This window comes from Castor canadensis, chromosome 10 (assembly GCF_047511655.1).
Source record: "Castor canadensis chromosome 10, mCasCan1.hap1v2, whole genome shotgun sequence".
Lineage (NCBI taxonomy): Eukaryota > Metazoa > Chordata > Mammalia > Rodentia > Castoridae > Castor > Castor canadensis.
The window spans coordinates 18,650,170-18,674,401 of record NC_133395.1 but is presented as its reverse complement, the minus strand read 5'-3'; the positions used below and the strand labels follow the sequence as shown (position 1 = coordinate 18,674,401).

Genomic DNA, 24,232 nt, shown 5'->3' with positions numbered 1-24,232 from the left:
CAGGTGCATATCTTCATACCTGGCTTGTTTATTGAGATGTGGTCTCCTAACTTTTTGAAATGCAACCCTCCTGATCTCTGTCTCCTGAGTAGCTGGGATTAGAGGGATGAACCACAGTATCTGAAGAATCCTCACTGTTAACCTAAAGTCACTTTAGATTCTACATGCCTTCTTCTCATTCACAAAAACCTGGTGGTTCATCTAAATAATTCTTTTTATTAGCATATGAATTGCTCCAAGGGATTTTGTTGTATTTCCACACATGTATACATTGTACTTTGAACAAATTTGCCTTCCTATTGCTCTTTCTGATCTCCACTTTGCTCCCCACTTTTTAAAAAGTACATTTTTTTTGCATTTCACTCTTCTTTTAGACGTTGGTAGATATTCTTTGAAAGAAGTACTGCACAATTTTAAATTTTGAGGAAGCTGATACAATGTCCATCTCTTAGAGAATGGTGCAGGTTGTCTCATACAGATTATGTCAAAAGCTCTAAAAACAGATGAACTATGTTAAATTGATCATTTTCAATACATATTTAAGCAAACATACTTTTTTGCCTGGATACCTAATGAGTTTTTTGCATAAAACACTTTGGGAAATGCTGCTTGCAGAAATGTTTCTTGGTTTTCTGAAGTGGCAATCTTACTAACTAGGTTTTATTAAGAGCTTTTGAAACAAATTGTTTTTGGAAGAAGCTGAAGGTAATGTTGCTGGTGTTTAGCCACATAGCTTTAAGTTCTGCTAGAGCATTGGCAGCTGTGGTCTTCCTCAATGTCAGGGGAGGATCACCCCCCATAGGCTCTGGGAATATATTACAGAAACTAAATCTCTTTGAAAGTTCCATGTGTGCCTGATTGAACTACATTTTTCCCAGATAAAACAATGTGGAAATAGAAGACTAAATATTCTTTTGACTTCAAAAGAATAGTCTAGTTCTACAGGGAAATGAGAGGAAACATGTCTGAAACAAATACACTTGTCTGGGTGGTATTCTTTTAGCTTTACATTAACTGTTTTAATATAACTTCTTATAAATAAATAAATAAATAAAGGTAGCATATTCATGAGGATCATTGGGACTATTTTCAAATTTTCTGAATAATAAGCATTAGGATGAATTCTCTAGTTAAGAGATCATGTCCTTTAAAAAGGAAGAAAAAGAAAAAGATCTGCTTTCTCAAGCTTTAGGATTTCTCTAATCAGAGGGATGGGAAGATATTTTTAATTTCATAAACAGTAATGAGATTGACCAGTTTGCTATGATTAGTGCCTTTTTTTAACTTATCTTTTTCTTGGTGGTACTGGTGTTTTGAACTCAGGACATCATGCTCACAAAGCAGGCACTCTACCACTTGAGCCACACCTCCCAGTGCCTTTATTTTTATCTCTTATTATATTTGTTTCCTTTGTTCTTTTATTTTTGTCCATTATTCATTTGTCCATTATTGTCAAATCAAATACTTGACAAGAAAACTATTATTTTATTTGCATAAATGTGTATTACTTGTGTTGATGAGGACAAATTGAGAGCTACTGAGGACTATTGAAAAACATACTAGCAAAGAAAATATTTCCTCTGCTCTTTTAAAGACTGCTAAATCCTGTTGAGGATGTGCAAACCAAATGCTTATAAGGTTGATAAATTACCTCAAGTTGAGAGATCAAGGGAAGTTTAATTTTACAGGTGATATTTTAAATGGACTTGAAGGATTATAATATGTGGCAGACAGAAAACAGGGAAAACACTAAGATGGAAAAGTACAGGGTAACTGCAGAATATATGTAACACAAACTAACTGATGTTTAAAGTGGAGGACTAGGGGAAATTTTGAGTTTCAGTTGTAAATCCACATGAAATTCTTTGGTTTGTGCTCATTAGGAAATGGAAGAACCACCAAAGGCTTTGGATCCAAAAAGCAATATGATTAGAACAAGGCTTTAGGAAGATTAATCTGGGAGCCTGGAGGGAAGGATTAGAGCTGGGAGAATGTTGGGAGGAAAGATGCAAGGCAGCCTTTTCATCTGTCCAAGAAGAGCCCATGAAGGTCACTCTTGAGTGACAGAAATTCCAGCACAGGGGAGGGAATGTGGAAGCACAGGACACCTGCTGAAAATAGACAGCCTTTGCACCAGCACTTTATACTGTTAGCTTCTAAAGACAGAGAAATATGGTCATACTGACTTATTCTCCTTTTATTTTTATTTAATGTTTTTAAAATTTACCTTTTTCAATCTAGGATTCTTACTCTAATAACTGAAATGGTCAAGTTTTGCTTTTATGCAGCTATTGAAACTTCTTAGCCTTTCAATTGCCCCTATTCTTAAACTTGAATTCCAATTGCTTTTCCTTCCTTCTCTGTGATTTCTCACAACCTCCATATTGACCTTGTATAGCTGATCCTCTTTTCTTTGTAACAGAAACCTTTGATTTGCAGAATGTCATGCCAATGATCACATGGGGAAGAATGTGCTTGTTTTCCTAGAGTCCATTTTGAAAACTGTAATTGAATCAAGCCTTCTTTAGTATAGCCAAACTAATATCCACTATTTAGAATTGTATCTAGTCCCCATCCTGTCATCCTCGATGAAGAATTCCTATCTCTTGCTTTCTACAGTGATTCAGTTTGTCTAAAACCTGTGATTCCAAGTGATTTTATGGGGGTCCTTATACAATTCATACCTTGTAACATTCATTTGGCATATCCTTTTATACAGTATGGAGACATTATTTATATTGCATTGAATTTAACTTGACATATTTATCAATTTGTGTCATCTTTGGAAATCCTACACCCTAATGAGATTATAAACTCCTTGAAGATAAGAAATTAGAGATGTGTTAGAATATAGTCCAGATCTAGTTCCCAGTTCTTATTGTCATTATCAATGATACATCACACAATTTAAGGAGAAAAAAATACCTACATTTAGAGGGATTTTTTAATCTGTTTTTACAAAGTCCTCATAGATGCACTTTGTATTGTGGTCATATTACAAAAACCAAAAGGTGGATGAAGATTACAAGTGAGTGGCTTACTGTCGGACAGTACATCTTCTGCTAAGATATTTCAATGTCAGTTGCTCCAATGGACAGGATCAGCTCTTGCTTTCCCATTTCCATCAGTTGACTCTCAGGACATCATGACAATTGGACTTTATAAAATGATTCTTCCAACCTTATATCTGGTATCCTGACCTTATTTTTAATCCCTCTGATCTTCCGAAGCCCACTAACACTGAAATCTCAAACCAGATACCTTCCATGGTCACCATTCCCTGCTATTCCAATTTACTTACTCATATTTCTAATCCCAAACCAAAATTATGGAGATTTTAACTGTAATTAATCTGATCCCTTATTTTCTTCTTCCCTACCTCTCTCCCTTCATTCCTCCTTCCTTCTCTCCCTCCCTTCCTTCCTTCCTGTTATTGCCAGTGTAAAAATTCTTCAACCACGTTGGAGCCTATTTAAAACACAAACTTGCCCCATAGAACACACATAGGAAACTGCATTATGTGCCAGCCTACCTTATCTCCCTTACTTCCCAGTAACATGGCATTTTCCAGTTGCAATGACACTATTTCTTTCTATTTGCCTGCTTATTCTATTTGCTGTTATCTCTGCACCTGAAGCTTTTACCTGTGATTTCCCCTTCACTGACTTTTAACTTCATTCAGAACACAAATTAAATATGACTTTCTAAAGAGGTCTTTCTTGACCACCTAGTTTAAGCATGCCACCCTGACTCCACTACACCCTGCTATGAGTGGCCCATTTTTAACTGAATTCTATTAATCAAGAAATAAAGAAATCTAATGTTATAATATCAGGGTCCTATACCAGAATATAGACTCCTTGAGAGAAAGTTAATTGGTATATTTCCATATCTTAGAATAATGCCCTATAAATAATAGCAGCTTTTTTATTGATCAGTGTTGAAAATTGTAGTTAAACAAGGGCTAAATTCCATATATTTGACTTTCAGTCCTTAGAACTTGCTAAATTTATGTGTCTTTATAATTGGATGGAGGCAATATAAGAAGGAAGAAAGGAATAGAAAGAAGAGAAATGGAGGCAGGGAGTGAGAAAAAGAGGGGAAATAACTGAAATCATTGGTAAAATTTTCAGTTCATTACTGAGTATAAGAAAGTTCAGTTTGGACAAACTTGCTCATGATTATGAATTGGTTCTTCGTTTCTCTTTTGAGCATATTGGCCTTACTGCATTGGTCTACTAGCTTTACATAAAAGATTGGATTTTAATGAAGACTTCATGTATCTGAATATATGTTACTTCAGCTGACAAGTTGATTTTTTCTTTAAGTGTCCTACACTAAATGATTTTTAATGGGCCATACATAAGTTTAATTAATGATGATGAATAGGATTGAAATGCAGAAGCTCCCTCTGGTGGTTTAATTTATAGGTATACAAAAATAGCAATACAGAATGGATATTCTACTCACAGTGGGCACAGTAAAGATGGTTGAAATATTCTTCTTCTTATCTCTGTACTTCTTTTTTTTCCTTCCTCTCCCTTCTTTTAAGTTTGAAATGTAATCTGAGTGGGAATCCTTATGATGAGAGCAAACAGACATCTATGTGTAGAGACAATTTCTGGAAAATTAAAAGGAAATGGCAAAGACAGAGAAGCTAACCACCCAAGTCTAGGCATACTATGCGTATATGTAAACATTTTAAAAAAAGAATCTTCTGAATCTGTGCTAACTATAAAGAGAACATACCTTTAATCCATGCAAAGTGGAGACAGTGAGTGTTTTCTCCTTTATGCAACTTTAACATTTCTTTATTTGCTTGTTCCTAAGAGCTGGATACCTTGTACAAATGTAGAATTCTCCAATGCATAACAAATATTTAAAGGTTATACTTGACGTGGTCTTGATAATTTATATTTTCCTATGTATTTATACCTTCTTAAATTTCTAGAATTTGCTAGTTTTCAAAAAGTGGTGTCATGGTTATAACTTTTATATCTCTTCACACCTAGCTTCTACATTTACATATACCTTGAGCATCTTGAGCATCTGGGGACCATGAACATTACCTGGGTGGTGGTTCTTCATAGTTTTAGGGCATGATTCTGTAAGCACTTATTTTCACTTTTTCTCCACTTCTATTGATATAAACAGCAAATGCTATTGTTTTCTCCCTTTTATTTTTGGGGAGGAGGTATATTACCTGAGTTCTCCTTCTCCTGCATCTGTAGGAGTTTCTTTCTGTTCTTTATGTTCACATTTTGTAATTTAATTCATTTTTGCAGATTTTACTGATAGTTCTGTGAAAGTGATGCTGTACATTAACTTGCTTTTTATCTCTAATCATATCATTTAGAGCTGTCTTTTAAATATTTCCCTCAAAAGTAAAGTTCTCACAGAGAATTAAGCAAGGAACAGATTTACCAATAGATAAACTTGTTCTGTTTTCTAACTCCCACTATCCAATTACTGACTCTATATTAATTCTGGTTACTGTGTTTAAAACTGCCTGCAGCTCTAGCTTCTCATTTTTTAGCCCATCAACCTGTGGCTAAATCCTGTTAATGTCTCTCATAAGACAGTTTTTCCTTTCCCTTCCTCTCTGATTTCACCAGTTCTTTCTGAGTTTATTTGAATCCTCTTGTATGCATGGGCATAGTCTCTTTTTTTTTTATTGCAATGATCCTGCCAAATCATTCTAAAATAAGGCTTTGATAATTCCATGCATTTGCTCATTAATGCATCACCTTGGTCAGGCAAAATGAAATCTACACATGGCACTTAGCTCCCATCATCCTACCCCACCTCTGCCCAAGATCTGGTCCAACCTACTTCTCTCCTAAGTTTGTTTTTATTAAGTAAAGGAAAAGACAGTGGATTTCATCACTGTCTGGGAAAGTCAGCCTCACTCTGATTCTCATTAGTGAATTTTACCCTTACCAAATTACTTCTAAAACTACTAAGGGCATTTGGCATGAGAAAATTAACTCACATCTGTTGTAACTGGAAAAATTATCAATATTTTCCTCAGAACATTTGATCTAACAATACTTTGTGTCATAATTAATTATTACTGTTATTTTTATTTTCAAGGATGTGTTTAAAGTCATTCCCTTTTTATTTAAGATTTTAATTCACATATTTCTAAAATTTCACCCTCTTTTCTCAGAGCATACATGAAAATTTGTACTTACACGTATGTTTAGACTTACAGAACTGTTCAAACATGAATAGGTCTAGTTATCCTTCTCAAATTAGGAAAAGGAGGTGAGTGAACACCCTGAGGTCATACAGGGAAAGACAGAAAAGGAAAAATAGTTCTGATTACTTTTATTTTATTTCATTCTTTTTCTTCATTCTTTTCCAATTAATTAATTTCTAATTATACATTGACAAGTTATAGTTGTTTATATTTATGGGGTAAATAGTGATGGTATGATTCATGAATAAAATGTGGAATGATTGAATCAAGCTTGTTAACATGTCCATCACTTCAAATATTTATTTTTTTGTGGTGAGAACACTTGAAATTTATTCTGTTAGTAATAGTAAAATGTAAAACACATAGTTCTTAACTCTGTTCACCATGCTACATAATATATTTCAGAAACAAAGCAACAGTACACTAAATAAGAATCATTCCTCCTGTCTGAGACTCTGAACTCAGGCTATTATCTCTCTATTTCCCCAGGCCCCAATCTCTGCTCATCACAGCTCTACCCTCTGTTCTATAAGTTTGATTATTTTAGATCCCACATATAAGTGAGAACATGAATTACTGGTCTTTATTTTTCTGGCTTATTCCACTTAGCTCAATGCTGTCTAATTCTATCCATTTTGTCAGAAATGCCAGAATTTCTTTGTTTTAATGTGAAAAACTCTTATTCCCATGTATCAACTAATTATTTACTGTTTTCTCAAGTCTTTTCATCATACAGTCATTCCTTATGTCATTTCTGTGCTCTCCTCTCTATTGATATCCCAGGTGTGACCCAAAGAAAAGTAATCTGTCACTCTTACATATAAGATGATATGGAGTGCACCTTTGCCTCATTCTCTGGACCAGATTGCTTAATAGTCATACTTAGTGCCTCTTCATTCTTTCATTTTAATTTTGCAATTTTCTGAATGTTTTTGCTTTTCAAAAACACACACTTAAAAAGTACCATTGCAGGAGAAACTAAGGCTCTATTGAGGGGAGTGAAATGAAAATAAATAATTTAAGTTGCTCTTTACAATTTGGAGGGATTCGTACTAGAAAGATTTGACTATTACAAAACACAAATAAGACTGAGTGTATATAGGGAACACTAACTAAATATAAGTTTGTACTTTGTATGTGGTGCCTAGACTGTATTGAACAGAAGGAAAGTGAGCTAACTGACAAAGAGTTGTTGAAACAAATACTTAATCTGACTGGGAGAAGTGATATGGGTTAGAAGAAAATAAGAGAGTCATTTCAAGTTGAGATGGGAACTTGAAAATCAGTGGGAAACCAGAGATGGAACTTAAAGCAAAAGTTGATAAACACTAGAGAGGAAAACAATTTTTTTTCCAGACACTTCAGACTGATTGCAGAGGAGAATGGTAGAGACCAGGGAGGAGAATAAGGAGAAAATTATAGTATAAATGAAAGATGAAAAATTGTCAACCTAAGTGTGTGAGGTTTTTCAATAGCAGGAAGGCACTCATATTGAAATGTGCCAGTCAAATTGCCTCATCTCAGGAGAGTGAAGGTGACAGGCTAATGTCCTGGTAACAAATGGTCTTCCATTCCTTTTCAATAAAGTGTGAAACAGAGCACCTGGTGGGGACTCAACAAATATAAGGGCTTTGAATTTCACTTGTTATTGGAATCTGCTACCTATGGTTGTACCTTGGATACAATCAAAGACACTTTATAAGCCCTTGCCTGAAGCATTTTCTTTTGAATTTGTAAACAAAGTTATAAAGATGATAATGAATATAAAAATCTTGTGATGCTAAAAGTTTTCAGCTCTCCATCTTCCAACTTAAGCAGAAAGATGGAGACATAGTTGAATGCTCAATATGGGAAGGGCAGGGTGAGATAAACTGTGTCTTAACTCATAAGTATAAAATGACCTTTTATTTTTTTCCTGTTGAATTTCAAGGATGGAAAACTGAGGTTCATAGAAGTTACATAAGTTGCCTTGCTTAAAGCCCTGTGACAATTTATGGTAGATTATCATTGCCAATTGTTTTCCTCTCTACTTTTGTAATTCTAAATGTTTCATCCTTCAAATAATCTTGCTGTTGAAATTTTACCATCAATTTGTATCATCTTCTCTTTGTTTTTGGGGTTGTTGAGAATGAGGATTCTTCTCTCTCTCTCTCTCTCTCTCTCTTATTCTTTTCTTGTTTTTGGAATATTGTAGCACTTTGTTAATATACTCGTGCTCCACTATTGCTCTTTTTTAACTTTGGGAAACTAACTTTGAATCTCTCAATACGTTGGCCTTACTACTTACTTAAAAACATTTGTCAAGTTTTGTTGACATTACTTCTACTTGTAATACATGGACCCTATCAGTTCTGTAGTTCAGAATGAAAATTTCTTTCCTCAGGAATACTAGACAAGTCGGTCAACATGTCACCTGCTGTTAATAGATATTTCTCTCTCTACTCCAACTTTTACAATGCTGCCAGATGCATTTGCTAAATAACGGCTTTAGTGTTTTACTTCCCATTTAACACCCTACAGGGGAAATTTTTCAATAAATATAATTTCTTAGCCTAGTATTCAAAACACTCCAAAATCTGTCCCAACCCATCCTTCAAATATAATGTCCCTTACATGACTCCAGCTTTCCAGGTGTACCAATTTTTTCTGCCAGACACATGTTTTCCTGCACCTCTCTTTTTCAGGATTTTTTTTCTCTTCCTTTATCATTGATTTTTGTTCTGAGAAGATTATTTATCTAATCAGTCTCCATCTTTTACCTATCTCTCCCTCCTCTCCATGTGCTCTATCTTCTTCCATTTTTGGCTTCTGTTTATAACACCATGTCTCATTTCCCTCCCTCCACACTGCTACAATGATGTTTTCTTCTTTGTGACAATTTAAACTGTTACTTCCTTTCTTGGAAACTTTTTCCTACACTCCATGTGCTATAACATATTCTCTAGCTTCATATCCAAGTCATGTGACATTATCAAGTCTTTCACAGCAGTCTTACTTTCATGTTGCTATACTACTTTCTTATACTTTGTACTTTTGTTCTATATGTGCATATTAAGTTGCTCACCTTTTTGCTATTGTACTCTTTTCTGAAACATTTTCCTCTGCCTTTTCTACTTTACAAGTTCAGGCATGACTTCCTGAAACATTTCTTTGGGTACCCCAAGGAAAGATAATCTGCCCTTTTTCTGTGTAGCCTTTACAATGCTTTTGGCTTTCAGGTAATCCTATATTTGCTCTTGTCATGCAAAATTACAATGGTTGTCTGCATGTGAGATATTCTTTTCAATGGTGTGCATATAAGGGCCATACCTTATTCATATTTGTATCTCTAGCACCTAACATAATGGCATGCAATAAATATTTATTTACAATTTGGCTGAATTTGAATCAACCTCATAATAGCTGGCCTAACAGGTCTCCAAGTCTCATCCCAATTGGGCAGGCTTTCCAGGATACTCTGCTGAGTGCCTCCTTTAACAACACCCTTAACCAGGGAGGCTCCCACCTTCCTCTGACATCCAGAACACATTGATAGTTCCTCTTTTTTGAAAAACACAACTTGAATTTTGTTGATTGGCAGAATCTGTTTTTTTCTTCTAAATAGTAAACTGTCAGAAAAAAATTACTCATCTTTTATCTCATAATATTTAGTACTTGTGCTTCAGAAATTTTAGAGGTAAAATAAATATGGGTAAAATAAATGAATGTATGCATAATTTCTTAAATACACTTAGCATGGAAAATATCAAAGAAATTAAGAAATTTAAAAGAGCTTTGGAATAATCTCATGTTCATCTTACATATCAGATTCTGTCCTGGTCTGAGCACTAAGGAAAGAAACATTAGACAAGAAACAAGCCTCCTGATTCATTGTCAGTAATGCTAGCCTGCCTCTTCAAGTACATAAGTTATCATATGAATCATTTTGGTACACTTGATGATAAATTAATTACTTATTTTTTCAGTGATAATTATTGTAAGGTACTGCCAAATAAAGGCCACACCATGTGTGGAAAAGAAAGATTTATTGGAACCAGACCAAAGGACTGTCACTCTTTCAGGTTCAGAGTGCAGCAGCTTGGCTGAAAATGGGTAGAGGGCTTTATAGGAGGGGCCAAGCCATGGGGGAGGGAGAGAATCTCTGGTCTCCAATTATCTGCAATCACCAGATGGAACAGGTCAACATGCCTGGCTAGTTGAGTAACTGGAAGTTCCTGAGGTATTTTTCAAGCAGAGAAATAATCAGGCAGGGAAACAAGCAGGGGAGAAGCAAGTGGTCATAAATCAGGGGGTCTGGTTTTGGTGCTAGCCTTGGGAACTTCTGCTTACTCCAAGAAGGCCAGGGACCTAAGCTCCAGCCTTTTGTTGGTATTATGGATGCTGATAGATCTAGCTGCTTCGTGCTGAGTGGAGGCATCATTAAAGGGGATTCAGCTGGAATTTGGAAATTTGTGGGGTCCCCAGGAGCAGAGGCTGATTGTTTTTCCCAGGCTTCATTTGCAGACGAAGCCAGTTGTTGGAAAAAAGTTGTAGTAGCATTTGGTAGGAAGTCTGTCTGCTGAGTTCCCCGAATGATCTTGGAGGCATCTAGGGTTAAATCCACCTATGACAGAAAACCATCCTCCAAACAAGTTATTGGGATCCCAGCTTTTGCAAGTCTGGATGGGCACATGGGCAAGTTTTGTCATTCCCTCAGTGATCTAAAATTTCTGTCTTAGGCAAGTTAGGTCCCCCACTAGGATGGAGAATTGTTTTCCATGGCAGGAGATACAGTAATTCCCAGTAATGGAAATTTTAAGGAGCCAGACACCTATCCTGTGTCATGGGTCTAACTCCCTTGCCTCCCAGGGCCAGTGGTCTCCCATGTTGGGTCCCCCATACACATAGCATGAAGTGACATTTGATGTCTGGGCTATAGATTCGGCCAGTGTGAGGAACAAGTTTTTAGTTGTAACAGAAATGGGGAATTTATCTGGCATTTCCTCATAAAAGGAGAGGAAGTCCTAGTATGGGGGACTTTCATGGGTAACAGTTGTTAACTTAAAGTGTAACAGAGTCCCAGGGTCAAAGCCTTGGCCATCTATCCTTATGCTAATTATCTGTCCCTGTGTCCAATCAGATGGCTTAAGTACAGTGAAATTTACAGGGTTACAGGTGCCTTGACTGCAGCTAAGGGTAGTAGTGCCCTTTTGAAAGAGGGCTAAGTGTGTAGCCCCATGCCATATAGCCTATGAAAGACACCTCCAATAAGGGCAAAAATGATAACCCTCATTATTACATGGCCAGGAGTTGGCTCCCCAGCACATATATTTTTCATTTGATGTATAGGTCTTTTCCTAACCCAGGCCCCCATAGCCACAGCCTGTACCTCCACTTAGTTTGTCTATGGCCGCACATGCATCAAACAATAATGACATTGGTTTTTCAGGATCGAACACCTGGGTGTGAGTAGCAGTGTTCCCAGTGAAGTGGCTGCTCCTGAATTCTAACCACTGTTCTTCAGGGTGATAAGTGGGATTGAAGCAGGTATATTGATTATCATGGGAGCACACTTGATAGATGGTGTGATTGTGAGTGCATGACCCAATAACAGAGCCTGCACAGGAATACTAAGTGTGGAACAGTAAAGTCTCAGTAAGTATACTTCCTGCCTGAGCAATGCACATGCATGGGCCACAGGAGGAGGATTTCTGGGCTGCAAAGGGAAAGCAGATTGAGAACCAGATGAGGACTAAGAACTTATGCAGGAGTGGAACAGGGAGAGAATTTGCAGGAGAGGTGTTGCCATGTGGGGCCCAGAGGTATGGAAGAGTACTCATCCTTTGCTGTAGTGGAAGAGCCTGAAGTTGGTAGGCAACGTTTTATCCTTGAAAGGTGCTGCCACTGGGGGATCCTGTTGAGCTTGACAGCAGTGGGCATTGTGAGGATGACCAGATGAAGGATGGTCCATTGAGGTCCCAAAAGAGAGGGTTGAAGATCCTTGAGGAGAACAAGATCCCCTGGTTTAACAGAAATTGTTACAGGGCCCTCTGAGGGGTGGGCAGGATCTGGTCTGCATGCTCTATGAGAAGTTCCCAGAGGAGGTTAAGATAAGGTAGATAGTCACCCAGAGGAGCAGGGTCTGTTGAAGGCAAGTTTCCCAAGAGAAATGGGTGGCCATACATTGTTTAAGACCCAAATAGGAATATTAGAAGGAGCATAAAAAGGTGTCTGTTAAAAGCTGCATATTTACGGATCCAGATTCTGCAAAATCCTGTAACTTCAAAGAAAGTTCTAAGATGCTTTTATGGTATGGGGGAGTGGGAAACGGGGGATTAGGTTGATTCCTTCATGACTCAGGGAGTAAGTCTGTCCCTTTAAGGCCACACCTAGGTAGGTGACCTGTGGGAGACATAATTGAGCCTTCTCCTTAGAGACTTTGTCAATCTAATAAGTCTCTGGTTAGGGCCTGTCCACAAAGATGAGGGCTGTCTTTAAATTCTGTCACATGCACAGGAAATCAATGCAAGTCAACTCCCTGTATAGCTATCCTTATCTCAACTAGCAAAAATCCTTGGTCCTTCCTATTATTGCTTATACTCTCTCTTCAACAAAATTGGAGATAAGCACAAAATAGTTTCTGCCAGGTAGTAAGGGGGTAGAAGGGGAGAGGGAGGGGTGGGGGGAGTAAGGGAGGGGGTGGGGGAAGAGGGGAGAAATGACCCAAACATTGTATGAACATATGAATAAAATAAAAATTAAAAAAAAATTCTTGTGGCAAAACTGGCAAAGTTAGTTGCTATGAAGCATTTGTGAGATAACTCTGTAAATATTTGTATCATATTTAGATAAAGTATAGACAGAGAACACAGTTATAAGGTGGTCATTTAAGAGATCTTTGCATGAGCAAATATGTAAATGAACTCTGATTTAGTAGTACTTAAAGCTTGACAAGATCAACAGAAAACACAAGTAATTACTTTGATAAAATCTTTTCCTATAACAGTTTTGTGTAGATGTTACTCAGAGCAGAACAATATTAAGGTAACCTTGTCATTTTGTAGACATAGAGAATTTTATTTTCGTTTGACATGACCTTAAAAAATCTTTTAGGCAACTCTTAGATTATCCAGTTGTTTACTTTGTAACTTGTATTTTAAAATCAACTTTTATAAGAATTTTAAATTTAAATAAAACTGTCTTTCCTTTTGGCTGGTTGATGAGACCATCCACCCCCACCATGGAGATCTGTGAAGGATAAAGCTTACCTGAAAAGTCAGGTAGCACCAAGTAGGTGATTGGGGCCTACCTGCTACTTGGATAGTTACCCTCGGCTCCTCCAAGCTGATCTTGAAGGGGACCAATGTCCCAGGGCCACATCAGTCTTCTGCCACCAGGCCCAAGAGGTCCATGAGGCCTTCACTCTGCTGAGAGTGGGAATGGGAGACTGATCTACCTTGCAGAGACAAAGGGGGCAGTTGTCCTTCCAGTGTCCATTCTGGCCACATTGTGGACAAGGTCCTGGTGGCAGGTGAGGTGAAATGCAGTTTTTTGCGCAATATCTTGTCTGGTTGCACTTGAAGCAGCCCCTGGAGTCATGCATTGTTGTCCAACCCGTCTGGAAGTTGGAGAGGTGGCCTCAGGGCAGCCATCAGGAGCTGGGCCTTTCACTGGTCTCAAGCCTCATTTCAGTTATTAAATACCTTAAAAGCCATTTTCACAAGATCTCCCTGGGGGGTTTGAGGGCCACCCTCTGCCTGTTTAAGTGTTCTTCGAATATGAGGGAAGGATTGGGAAATAAAATTAGAGTTGAGAGTAATTCTTCCATCCTTGGAGGATGGGTCTCATGCCAAGTCATATCATATGCTTGGGTTAGGTATATAAATTCTTTAATATAGGAGGCTGAGTCACTTGAGAAGGAGTTAAGTCTCTTTTCAATTTGAGAGAGATCAGTCATGGAAAAGGGCACATGAACTCTGATAATTCTGTCAGCTCCTGCCACCTCCCAGAGTGGGTACAGATGGGCTGGGAATGCTTGGGAGGAGGTATGGGAGTGGGTGTGGGATGTGGGTGGGGAGGAGAAAGATGAGGGTGTAGCAGGCGCTGAGGGCAAGGCTGGTGATGTTGGTTGCTGAGGAGCCAATGGCTCAGGGTCAATTGTAACTATTGTAGAAGGGAATAGGGTGGCAGATGTTTGGGAGAGCCAGCAGGGGTGGAAGAAGGAGAGTCTGAGTCATGGGAAGATGGGGCGGGAGAAGGGATTGATGTAGAGGACCCGCAGGAAGAGTTGGGAGGTGGGCAGGGAGAGCCCATGAGGTCACAAGTAAGAGAAGAATCTTCTGAAGGGGGGTCAGTGGGAGGGATTGACATGGACTTTGAGGAGGGTTGCTGGTAAGGAAGATTTGAATGGCGTTACAAGATTGGAGCAGGGAGAGTTGAGAGCAGAGAGAAAGGAAAGTTTGGACAACTGGAATTTCTGACCACTTGCTGTTGCAACGGCAGAAATTGTCAAGATCTAGAAGTGTGTGAAAATCAAAAGTACCATTTTCAGGCCATTGTGAGTGATTGTCTAGCTTGTACTGAGGCCAAATGGTGTTGCAGTAATAAATCAGTCACTTGGGGGGGTTTGAGGGCCAAGGGGAGAGGTGCAGAGAAGGCATCCCAGTAGATGCATCTAATGTAGAGTGGGAGTTCCCCATAATGTAGAAGGAGAGAGAGAGAGAGAGAGAGAGAGAGAGAGAGAGAGAGAGAGAGAGCAAGAGAGAGAGCAAAGCAAATGCCTTGGTGAGTTTACTCTTCAGGCCAATATAGATCTAAGTCAAGATCTAGCCTCCCTTACGTGACTTAGACAAGGAGAGCAGAATCCTCCGGTTGCCGTTTGGTCAAAGTAAGCTGGAAGGGCTGTCGAGCTCTCACCCTGGGTGGAGGAAAGGAAAACAGAGAGGAAGAGCAAGAGACAGAGAGAGAGGGAAGGAGAGTGTCACCTGAACGGGTTCCCATGGTCAGGCGTCCCCGGCCTTGGTTGCCATCAGACAGAGAATGCCCAACCGGTTAGCCAGGCTAAGCAGTGGGCACCCCAAGCGGGGGTAGGAGTCATGCCTGGCACAGTGCCTGTGACTTCCGAGACCAGGGAGACAGAGAGAGAGAGAGAGAGCAGGCAGCCTCTAAGAGGGTGACGCTTCGGAGTCTGAGGAGTAGGTCAAGTGGACAGCAGTGGAAGAGAGAGTCTAATGATGGATGGGGAAGCTGGCAAGGCAGTAAGGTCTGAAATCCACAGTCCGGAGGCATGTGGGGTCAATTCAGCAGTCTGGGTCCAGGAGAGGGCAGGACATGAAGGCCAAGTGACCAGCCCCAGGCCGCAGTGTCCTGTTAACCTCTCCCGGGTTTTGGCACCAGATGTAAGATACTGCCAAATAAAGAACACGCCACGTGTGGAAAGAAAGATTTATTGGAACCAGGCCACAGGACTGTCACTCTTTCAGATTCAGAGTGAGGTGGCTTGGCTGAAAATGGGTAGTGGGCTTTATAGGAGGGGCTGAGCCATGGGGGAGGGAGAGAGTCCTGGTCTCTGATTATCTGCGATCACCAGATGGAACAGGCCAACATGCCTGGCTAGTCGAGTAACTGGAAGTTCCTGAGGTGTTTTTCAAGCAGAGAAACAATCAGGCAGGGAAACAAGCAGGGGAGAAGCAAGTGGTCATAAATCAGGGGGTCTGGTTTTGGTGCTAGCCTTGGGAACTTCTGCCTACCCCAAGAATGCCAGGGTCCTAACAATTATGTAGACTATACAAATATCTTTGTTAGACAAGTGTTTAAAATATAACAAATTTTCTTCTTGGATAAAATTTTTAAAAAACTATAACAGCCTTGAAATCATATTAGCTTAAGAAAAAACATATATAATGATTATAAAGTGAGAATTTTTTAAATTAAACACATTCATTGCCATTTCTAAGAAAGAACCTTAAGAAGAAAACTACAAAGATATTTGCTTTTATCCTTAGAATGCATTCACAAAATGAGTGCATATTCAATAGGAAAGTTTTTTTTATTTTATATTTGGTATAAGTATGTAATTATTCAGACACACAAATGTCAGCCATAAATAATAAGAATTTGGGATAAGAAGTCACTTTATACAATTGATCGGCTTCTTTATTTAGTTCTCTGACTTCGTATATTTGCACAAGTATAGCACAATCTCTATAAATATTGATGTTGTCAGTTTATCATCACTTCAGTTTTATTCAGGTAATTTGCTTTCCTCTCTTTGAAAATCTGACATTATATGTATTAAAAGTTAATAATGAGGTTTAAGCAAGAACATGTCATTGTTTCAGCCCCATGAAACATCACATTCTTAGAAAGACCGGAGCAGGGTTATAACAGTCTTTCAATGTTTTCTGTTTAAAAGGTGAATAAGATTTGTGGCCGTCCAGTAAGAATCCCCACACAAAGCCCCCGCTGTTCTTTTGATCTGAGCAAAGAGAAGCCTGGGATGAAGTTCTCTGGGAGGAATGGTGAAGAGACACTTGCCAACAGAAGAAAGTAAGACATTTGTTTTACAACCAGAAAGAAAAAAGAAAGTAAGCCATTAATTTTACAACAGGATAGAATGTATTTATTGAGTAGAAACAAATACAGTAGAGAAGAAAAAATAGATCGCCAATCATCAACTTTAAAATTCAATGCCACCTATTAATTTGGAAGACAGCTTCAGTTTGTGAAACCAACGAAACTTTCTATGATAATGGAAATCATTCTACATTAAAATAAGCCAGGTCCAAGTACATATGACCCTTGTGCATTTAAAATGTGGCTAGTGTGACCAAGGATTGAGTTTCTTGTTTTAACTAATTTTCCTAATTATAATATAAATTCTCCATATTACTAGTGGTAGTTATTAGAGTGTAAGACAGATTCTATTTAAGTGGTGTGATAGGTATTACTTAATATTTAACATTTCTTGGAAAACAGTTTGTTGAAAAGAAGTTTCCATACTTTTTACCTGGGATGCTGAAATTGGCTATGTGTTGATGCACAGTAGTCAGCACAGAGTAGTACTTGCTTCTGTAAGTCACATTTCTCACATTATGCCTATAATTATTTCATCTGTTAAATTATAGTCTTCAATGTTGTCCCTTGTCTTGATAATTGATGCTTAAGGTGAAAAACTCAGACAGAACTATAGGAATTATTATTTTTTTATGTTTACTTTTCCAGTGTGTTTCCTGTAAAACACTAGATTCTCAGTTAGTGTTGTCTGAGTTGAATTGAAAGTCACAAGTCTATAAATCCAAATAGATATCTCTAATATTATTGATAATCAATATGTAAAACATTTTATATAGTGTTACTCTTTATACTCTAAAATGTGATACTTTCCTTTTGGAAATGGCATACCTAATTGCCTCACTCATTCCTCCATTGGCTGTAAGCATGGGATCAAGGTCTGACCTATTGGCTCTTTGATAACAGCTAAAAAGGGTTGGTACTTTTCAAGTAGATAGCTGTTTCTTGTTTGTTCTATAAACACATATATTGAATTATCAACAGTCATTTCTTGCATTTGAGAAATCAATGCAAGGTTATTACAATAACCGAGGGTGGTTATTACAATAAAACTCAGCTAAGATCTCAAATTCTTAAAGACCATGTATATTCACCACCAAAATAACCCACATGGCAAACAACAAAACCCACCTCTTAACATAGCTTATTAACTAGCAACAGTAAGCCAATACAGATGAAATGTTACAAAATGGCTCAGTAACAATGAAGAAAATGTTTTAGAAAGAAAAGTGATCATTGAATAGATTCCTTGTTATGAATTCTGCAAATTCATTTTCCAATTACTTATTTCATAAATGAGTTCTTTTCTCTTAACACTTTAAAAATATTAGCCATAGTCTTCAAAACTTATATTATTTCCTTTAATTTTTCTGTTTTTATGAGTTCTCTTTCTGTACTAACTGTATTTCCTACTAGATTCCTTCTTTAAAACATCCATTTGATTGAATTTCATTTTATGTTTTCCTTGTCAATTTTAGACTTTGGAAATATGTTCTAATATAATAATTCATTTGAATGTAAATAAAAGTTAATGAAAAACTTAGCCTAGGATTATCTTTTAAGATAGAATTCTTAACTTTGATATCACATACATCAATTTTGTCTTGTCTAAAAATTTCTTTCCAGCACAAATTCAAAAACATATCCTAGAACACTTTTTTCTACTACCTCTCATTGAATTTAATACAGAACTCTTCATTGCATATGTTAAGACTCCAGCCAGTTTTCCCAACACTCCTAAAACATTTTTTCCTTTCCTCATTGATTTTTTTCCAACTCACACTCCCATTTCATATATATGCAGCCTCTATATTCAGTAGTGGTCTATCATCTTTTAGTAAGCCAGGAGTTGTTCTCTAGTGTTTTTTAAAATTATTATTTGTCATTGTGATGGCTTTTGCTTTGGAGGATTTTTGTAAAATCTTGTAAGGTAAGTCACTTTATCTACTCTCATTTACAAAATTCTCTTAGAATTTTTCCAAACATGTCTTATAATCTTTTTCTTGAATTAAAAAAAAATCATTCTATTAATTTGTTTTTAAAGTTTCATTTTATTTTTCAATTATCATGCATTATTTATGCAAGGGGATTACATTGTGGTAATTTCACACATGTGTACAATCGTACCTTGAGTAACTTCACTCCTTGCATAATATTTCCATTCCCCTTTTCACTCTTCTCCCTTTATTCAAACACTGGTGGATTTCATTATCCTTCATAGCCTACTTCTGACTTCCTTGCCCCTCAGTGTCCTTTTCTACTTACCCCTCCTGCTGATCCCCTGCCAGAGAGTCCCCTAATTCATCTCCCATTATTATTATTATCATTATTACCAGCAGCATTTTAGATACCGGTTCCACAGTTGCATGACAACATGAAATATGAACTTGGCTTATCTCAGCATGATTATCTCTAGTTCTGTCCATTTTCCTGAAAATGTCATAATTTCAGTTTTCTTTATATCCCAAGGTATGTATATCACATTTTCTTTATCCATTCACTGGTTTTAGGGTACTTCAGCTGTTTGGCTATTGTGAAAATAAACATTAGTATGCAAGTATCTGCAATAAACCTGGGTATGCAGGTATTTGTCTTGTATATTGATTTATACTCCTTCAGATATAACCCTGAGTGGCATTGAGGGGTCATAAATCTACTTTAATTTTTTTGAGGAATCTCCATACTAATTTCCATAGTGGTTGCACTAGTTTACATTCCTACCAATAGTGTACAACAATTCACCCCCACTCCCCCCACAGCCTCACTAACATTTATTGCTTGCTTTCCTAATGATTGCCAATCTGATTAGGGTGAGAGTGAATCTTAGTGCAATGTGATTTACATTTCCTTTATAGCTAAAGATTAGTTCCACATTGCTTCATGTATGTATTAGGCATTAGTATTTGTTCTTCTGAGAACTGTCTATTGAATTCATTTGACTATTTATTAATTGGATTATCTGTTCTTTTGCTGTTTAGTTTTTTGTATATTCTGGATGTTAATCTCATATTTGTTGAATAGCTGGAAAAGATTTTTCCCATTTGGTAGATTTTTCTCATATTTCTGACAACTTTTAGTTGATGTGCAGAAACTTTTTAATTTGATGTAGTCCTAATTTGTTAATTTTTGCTTTTATTTCTGGAGCAATTGGAGTCTTATTCAGAAAATGATTTCCTACACATATGTCCTCCAGAGTTTTCTCTATTTTTTTTCCTGTAGTAGTTTTAATGTTGCAGGTCATAAATTAAGATCTTTAATCTATTTAAAGTTGATTTTTGTACAGAGTGAGTGATAAAGGTCTAGTTTCAGCCTTCTTCCTGTAGAAAATAAGTTTTCCCAGCCTCATTTGCATATTCTGTTGTGTTTCATTGGTCTTTATCCCTGACTTCCCATGTTTATGGATTGGCATAATTAATATCATGAAGATGGCTATTCTTCTGAAAGCAATCTACAGATATAATTCAATGTCTATCAAAATCCCAATGTCATTCTTCACAGAAATAGAAAAGGCAATCCCAAAATTCATATGGAAGAATAAAAGACACTGGATATCAAATGCAATCCTAAGCAAGAAGGGCAATGTTGGAGATATATTGTACCACCAGACTTGAAATTATACTACAGAGCCCTGGTACCAAAAACAGACAGGAAGACCAATGGAACAGAGTTGTTGAATTTCAATTGGAGTTATATCAAATACATAGAGATTCACTGCTATATGTGGCTACTTTTCTGACTTCTGTTTCTGATAGTTGGTATGTTGGTATGATCAGGTGCTCTCTGGTGATCATATTGTGGACTGAAAAACCTATTCTGGCAAGGACCTTGCTGCACAGGAAAACTAATATACCTCATGTACTATCTTCTAACTTCTTAGCAAGTAACCAAGAGAAACTTTTACTCATATCCACACGAGACATTCTTAAATATTCATGGTAGTTGAGAATTAGAGGCAAACTGTTTGTCTATAACTAGGAAAAATAGAAAATAAAATGTAATATTTTGAAGCATTACAAAATAGTCAGAAGTAATGAACACATTTTCATAGAGCAAAAAATACAATTGTGAGTACAATGAAAGAAAGAAGCCCCAAATAGAATGAGAACAAAAGCATAACATGTATATAAATTAAAAGCAAGGTTTTACATAAAACCAATATATATTATTAGACAAAAATTATGAGATCATTGTTGTGAACTGAGTTCCTATACTGAGTTTCAGAAGACCAGAAAAATTCAAACAGAGTCACTCATGCACACTGTTACATAATCAAACTGAAGGCTTCAGGAAACACATAGATCCCAAAACAGACCAGTATTTCCTAAAACAGAAAATCTTCTGCCTACCCAATTCAGTGTATTAAGAAATCCTTTGTTCTAACACTGAAAATAAATCTGACATAATGATATGTTAAGCAAACAGTTTGCTTTTTTCTTTCTGTTGTTGCCTTATTCCCATCTTACAAAACCCACTGTTCTGTTATTGTCTAGTGGGAGCTCTCATCTTATTTTCTAGAATGGAGACTGCCACAACCATTAATCATGAATCAAACCAATTGAGTCTATGACTAAATTTGTTGCAATTTTGTTCTTTGACAATATTTTTCAAGGATAGAATAAGGTAGTTACATATATGGTAATAGGTTTTTATAAAAATACAGGAAAAGGTATGAGGGATGAAGAAAAAACTAAGATAAAATAAGAGTACTCAAAGATAAATTATGACAGCATGACAGGAACTGAGGAATATGTTTAGTTCAACATTCTACATATGAGAAAATGAAGATTTCTGTGATTATAAATCTGTATTAACACACACTATTATTTTGAATTTTGGGTTGAAAAGTGTTATAAAAACATGCTTTCATAACTATATTAATGATAAAATAATTAACTGTAAATACATTGACTATAATTATAATACATGCTTTAATTACAAAGTAGTTAATGTTCCCTTAGTCAATATTTTCACAAAAGCTAATGACACTCATTTTTTAATAATATTTTTTGTCCTTTTTTAAGATAGTAAGTAGTAGATATAGTGACTCTGCTGAGATAAAATATAATTGCCTAAATATAGTGGTTGAGTTATTTTATTCCCTCCTATACCACTCATTAATAAAAGGGAAAATTGTTATAAAAACTAAATAACAAAAGATGAATTCCTAAATGACTTATCATTGGGTAATTTATAAAAAAGTGAAGTTGAAAAAAGTAAGTTAATATCCTGAGTTAATTTTTATAAACTAATAATATATACATTGTGTTTTTTCTTAGGCATTCATTTTTTATTTATTTTGGCAATTCTCATGAGAATACTACTAGTAGAGACCAAGTCAAAACTGCAAAAAAGAGAGCCATGGAACAAAATAATTGAGCAATTTTTGAAGTTTAATACAATTTTTGTAATTTCAAAAATTGAAATTGTAAGGTACGTCAATGACTTTGCAATTATAAATGAGGACAAAGCTATTTTTATTTTTGTTAAACATTTTTCAATGTATTTTAAGAAATAAACCATGAGAAAACAAAAGAAATAAGCCATGGTCTTCCAAAATTTTACTGTTAAAGCTTACTTTAGATTTAGTATACTACAAAAATTTTTGTTGCTTAAAATTGTTAGAATGATAGTAGCCTAACCTAAAGCAAGTCATTTTAGGTCCTGATTGTGAATTAAATTGATATAAAGGCAGATTAATAAGAGATACTTCGCTTATGTATGTAAGTATGGTAGTCCCATAAAAGCATGAGAATCAAAGAACTAGTTGGTTGAGGCTTGAACTGCCAAAAGGAATAGTGTCTTGGAGCCTCTGGAAGGTGTTGGAGATAAGTTATGAGAGGGTCAGAGGAGAAAATTCATGGTGAGTAAGGTTGCCTTATTTAAAAATGAAAATTTCCTTTATATGTATAAATTTCTTTTACAAAGGCCAGCTTTTCAAAGCTACCCATGTCCGAAGTTTTTCAAAATATTCAGCATGATATTCATATTTTTGAGTGCTGTGTCCTGTTCTTCAACATAATCATTCTATTTACTTCCTTTAATTTTTTATTTTCTTTATTTCCTTTTTTTGTCAGGACAGCAGTATTAATTGATGATTAATGGGTCTTTTTTAAAAAAACTGGGATGTGAAGTCCATTTTTTTGTTTTATAGCCTGAAGTGGTTGGGCTTAAGACTACCATCTTACTCTTTGTTTTCTCTTTATGACTCTTTCTCTATTACTTCTTTATTGCCTTCCTCTTAGTTAAAAAGATATTTGTCATTTTTATCCTCTTGTAGCTTTTTATATTTGTATTTATTATTCTCTTAATGATTATCATAGAGATTACAATATTTTTAAAGTATCTGCTTTAAATTAAAACTTATTCTATTTCATTGAACAATATAAGCAAATTGGAATAGACTCACTCCATTATTCTCTTCCCATTTTTATACTCTTATAGCAACAAATATCTAATTTCCACCAACATTTCACACAAACCTAAGATATTACAGTTTTTCTTATTTTGAGATGGCCAATATTTACTTATAATTACTCACAGTTTATTCTTCCTGTTGGTTCTCCTCTCCTGCCCCAGTTTCATTTGTCCATCTAGAATCATTTTGCTTTTATCTTAGTATAGAATACCTTTCATTATTGTTTTTATTGTATAGTGCTAGGTATTAAACCCAGGGCCTTGTGCATGCTAGGCAAACACATTGCCACTGAGCTGCATCACTAACTATTGAATGCTTTTAGCATTTGTTTGTACAATCTTCACTTTTGAAAAATATTTTCACTAGTCCTAGAATTCTAGATTGTGGTCAAACTACCTTTTTCAAAACTATAAATATCTAAGCCATAATTCAGTTTATGACATGATATAGTGCGTAAGGGTATGGAAAGTCCAGTAGATAAAGTTTTATATTTACTGCAGAGCAGTAGATGCTGCTCTGCCCTATTCACAACTCCACTACCTGGAGTTTTTTTTTTTTTTTTTTTTTTTTTTTGCTTCCTGACTGCTATTTCCTGGCTGCTGATAGCTCAAGGCTGCCCTATTATCCAGGGAACTGCCTTCATCAAACAGAAGCCGTCAGTATTCCTTATCTATTACTACCCAACAAATCATTCTAAAGCTCAGTGCTTAAAGCAATAATAATAAATTATTATGCAATTTTCTGTAAGTTAGGAATTTGGGAGCTGATTAGCTGTGGGGTTTTGGCTGAGAGTCTCTAGGGAAATTGCTGTCAAGACATCTGTGGGGTTTTAGTCTTCTGAAGCCTAAGTAGGACTAGAGTCTCCTCTCTCAAGATGACTCACTGACATGGCTGTTGACAGAGCCTCAGTTTCTTGTCACGATGACCTCTCTACAGTGCTCTGGAGTGTACTCACAGAATTGTGACTGGCTTCCCTTAGGAGAAGGAACCTAGGAAAGAGCATGGTAGAAACTGTAATCTTAAGATGTACCCTTGGAAGTCCCACGCTGTCATTTTTGCAATAT

The 24,232-nt window shown here is 36.4% G+C and overlaps 1 protein-coding gene across 3 annotated transcripts in view; it reads left to right on the top strand.

Annotated features, from left to right (window-relative positions):
- The window catches only part of Gpc5 (glypican 5), a 1,368,088-nt gene that overhangs the window by 282,188 nt on the left and 1,061,668 nt on the right, over positions 1 to 24,232 (top strand). For all 3 annotated transcript variants that reach the window (XM_074043147.1, XM_074043149.1, XM_074043150.1), the window contains exon 4: positions 16,596 to 16,729. In XM_074043147.1, coding sequence (XP_073899248.1) covers positions 16,596 to 16,729 — 134 coding nt within the window. The remainder of the gene's footprint in view (positions 1 to 16,595; positions 16,730 to 24,232) is intronic.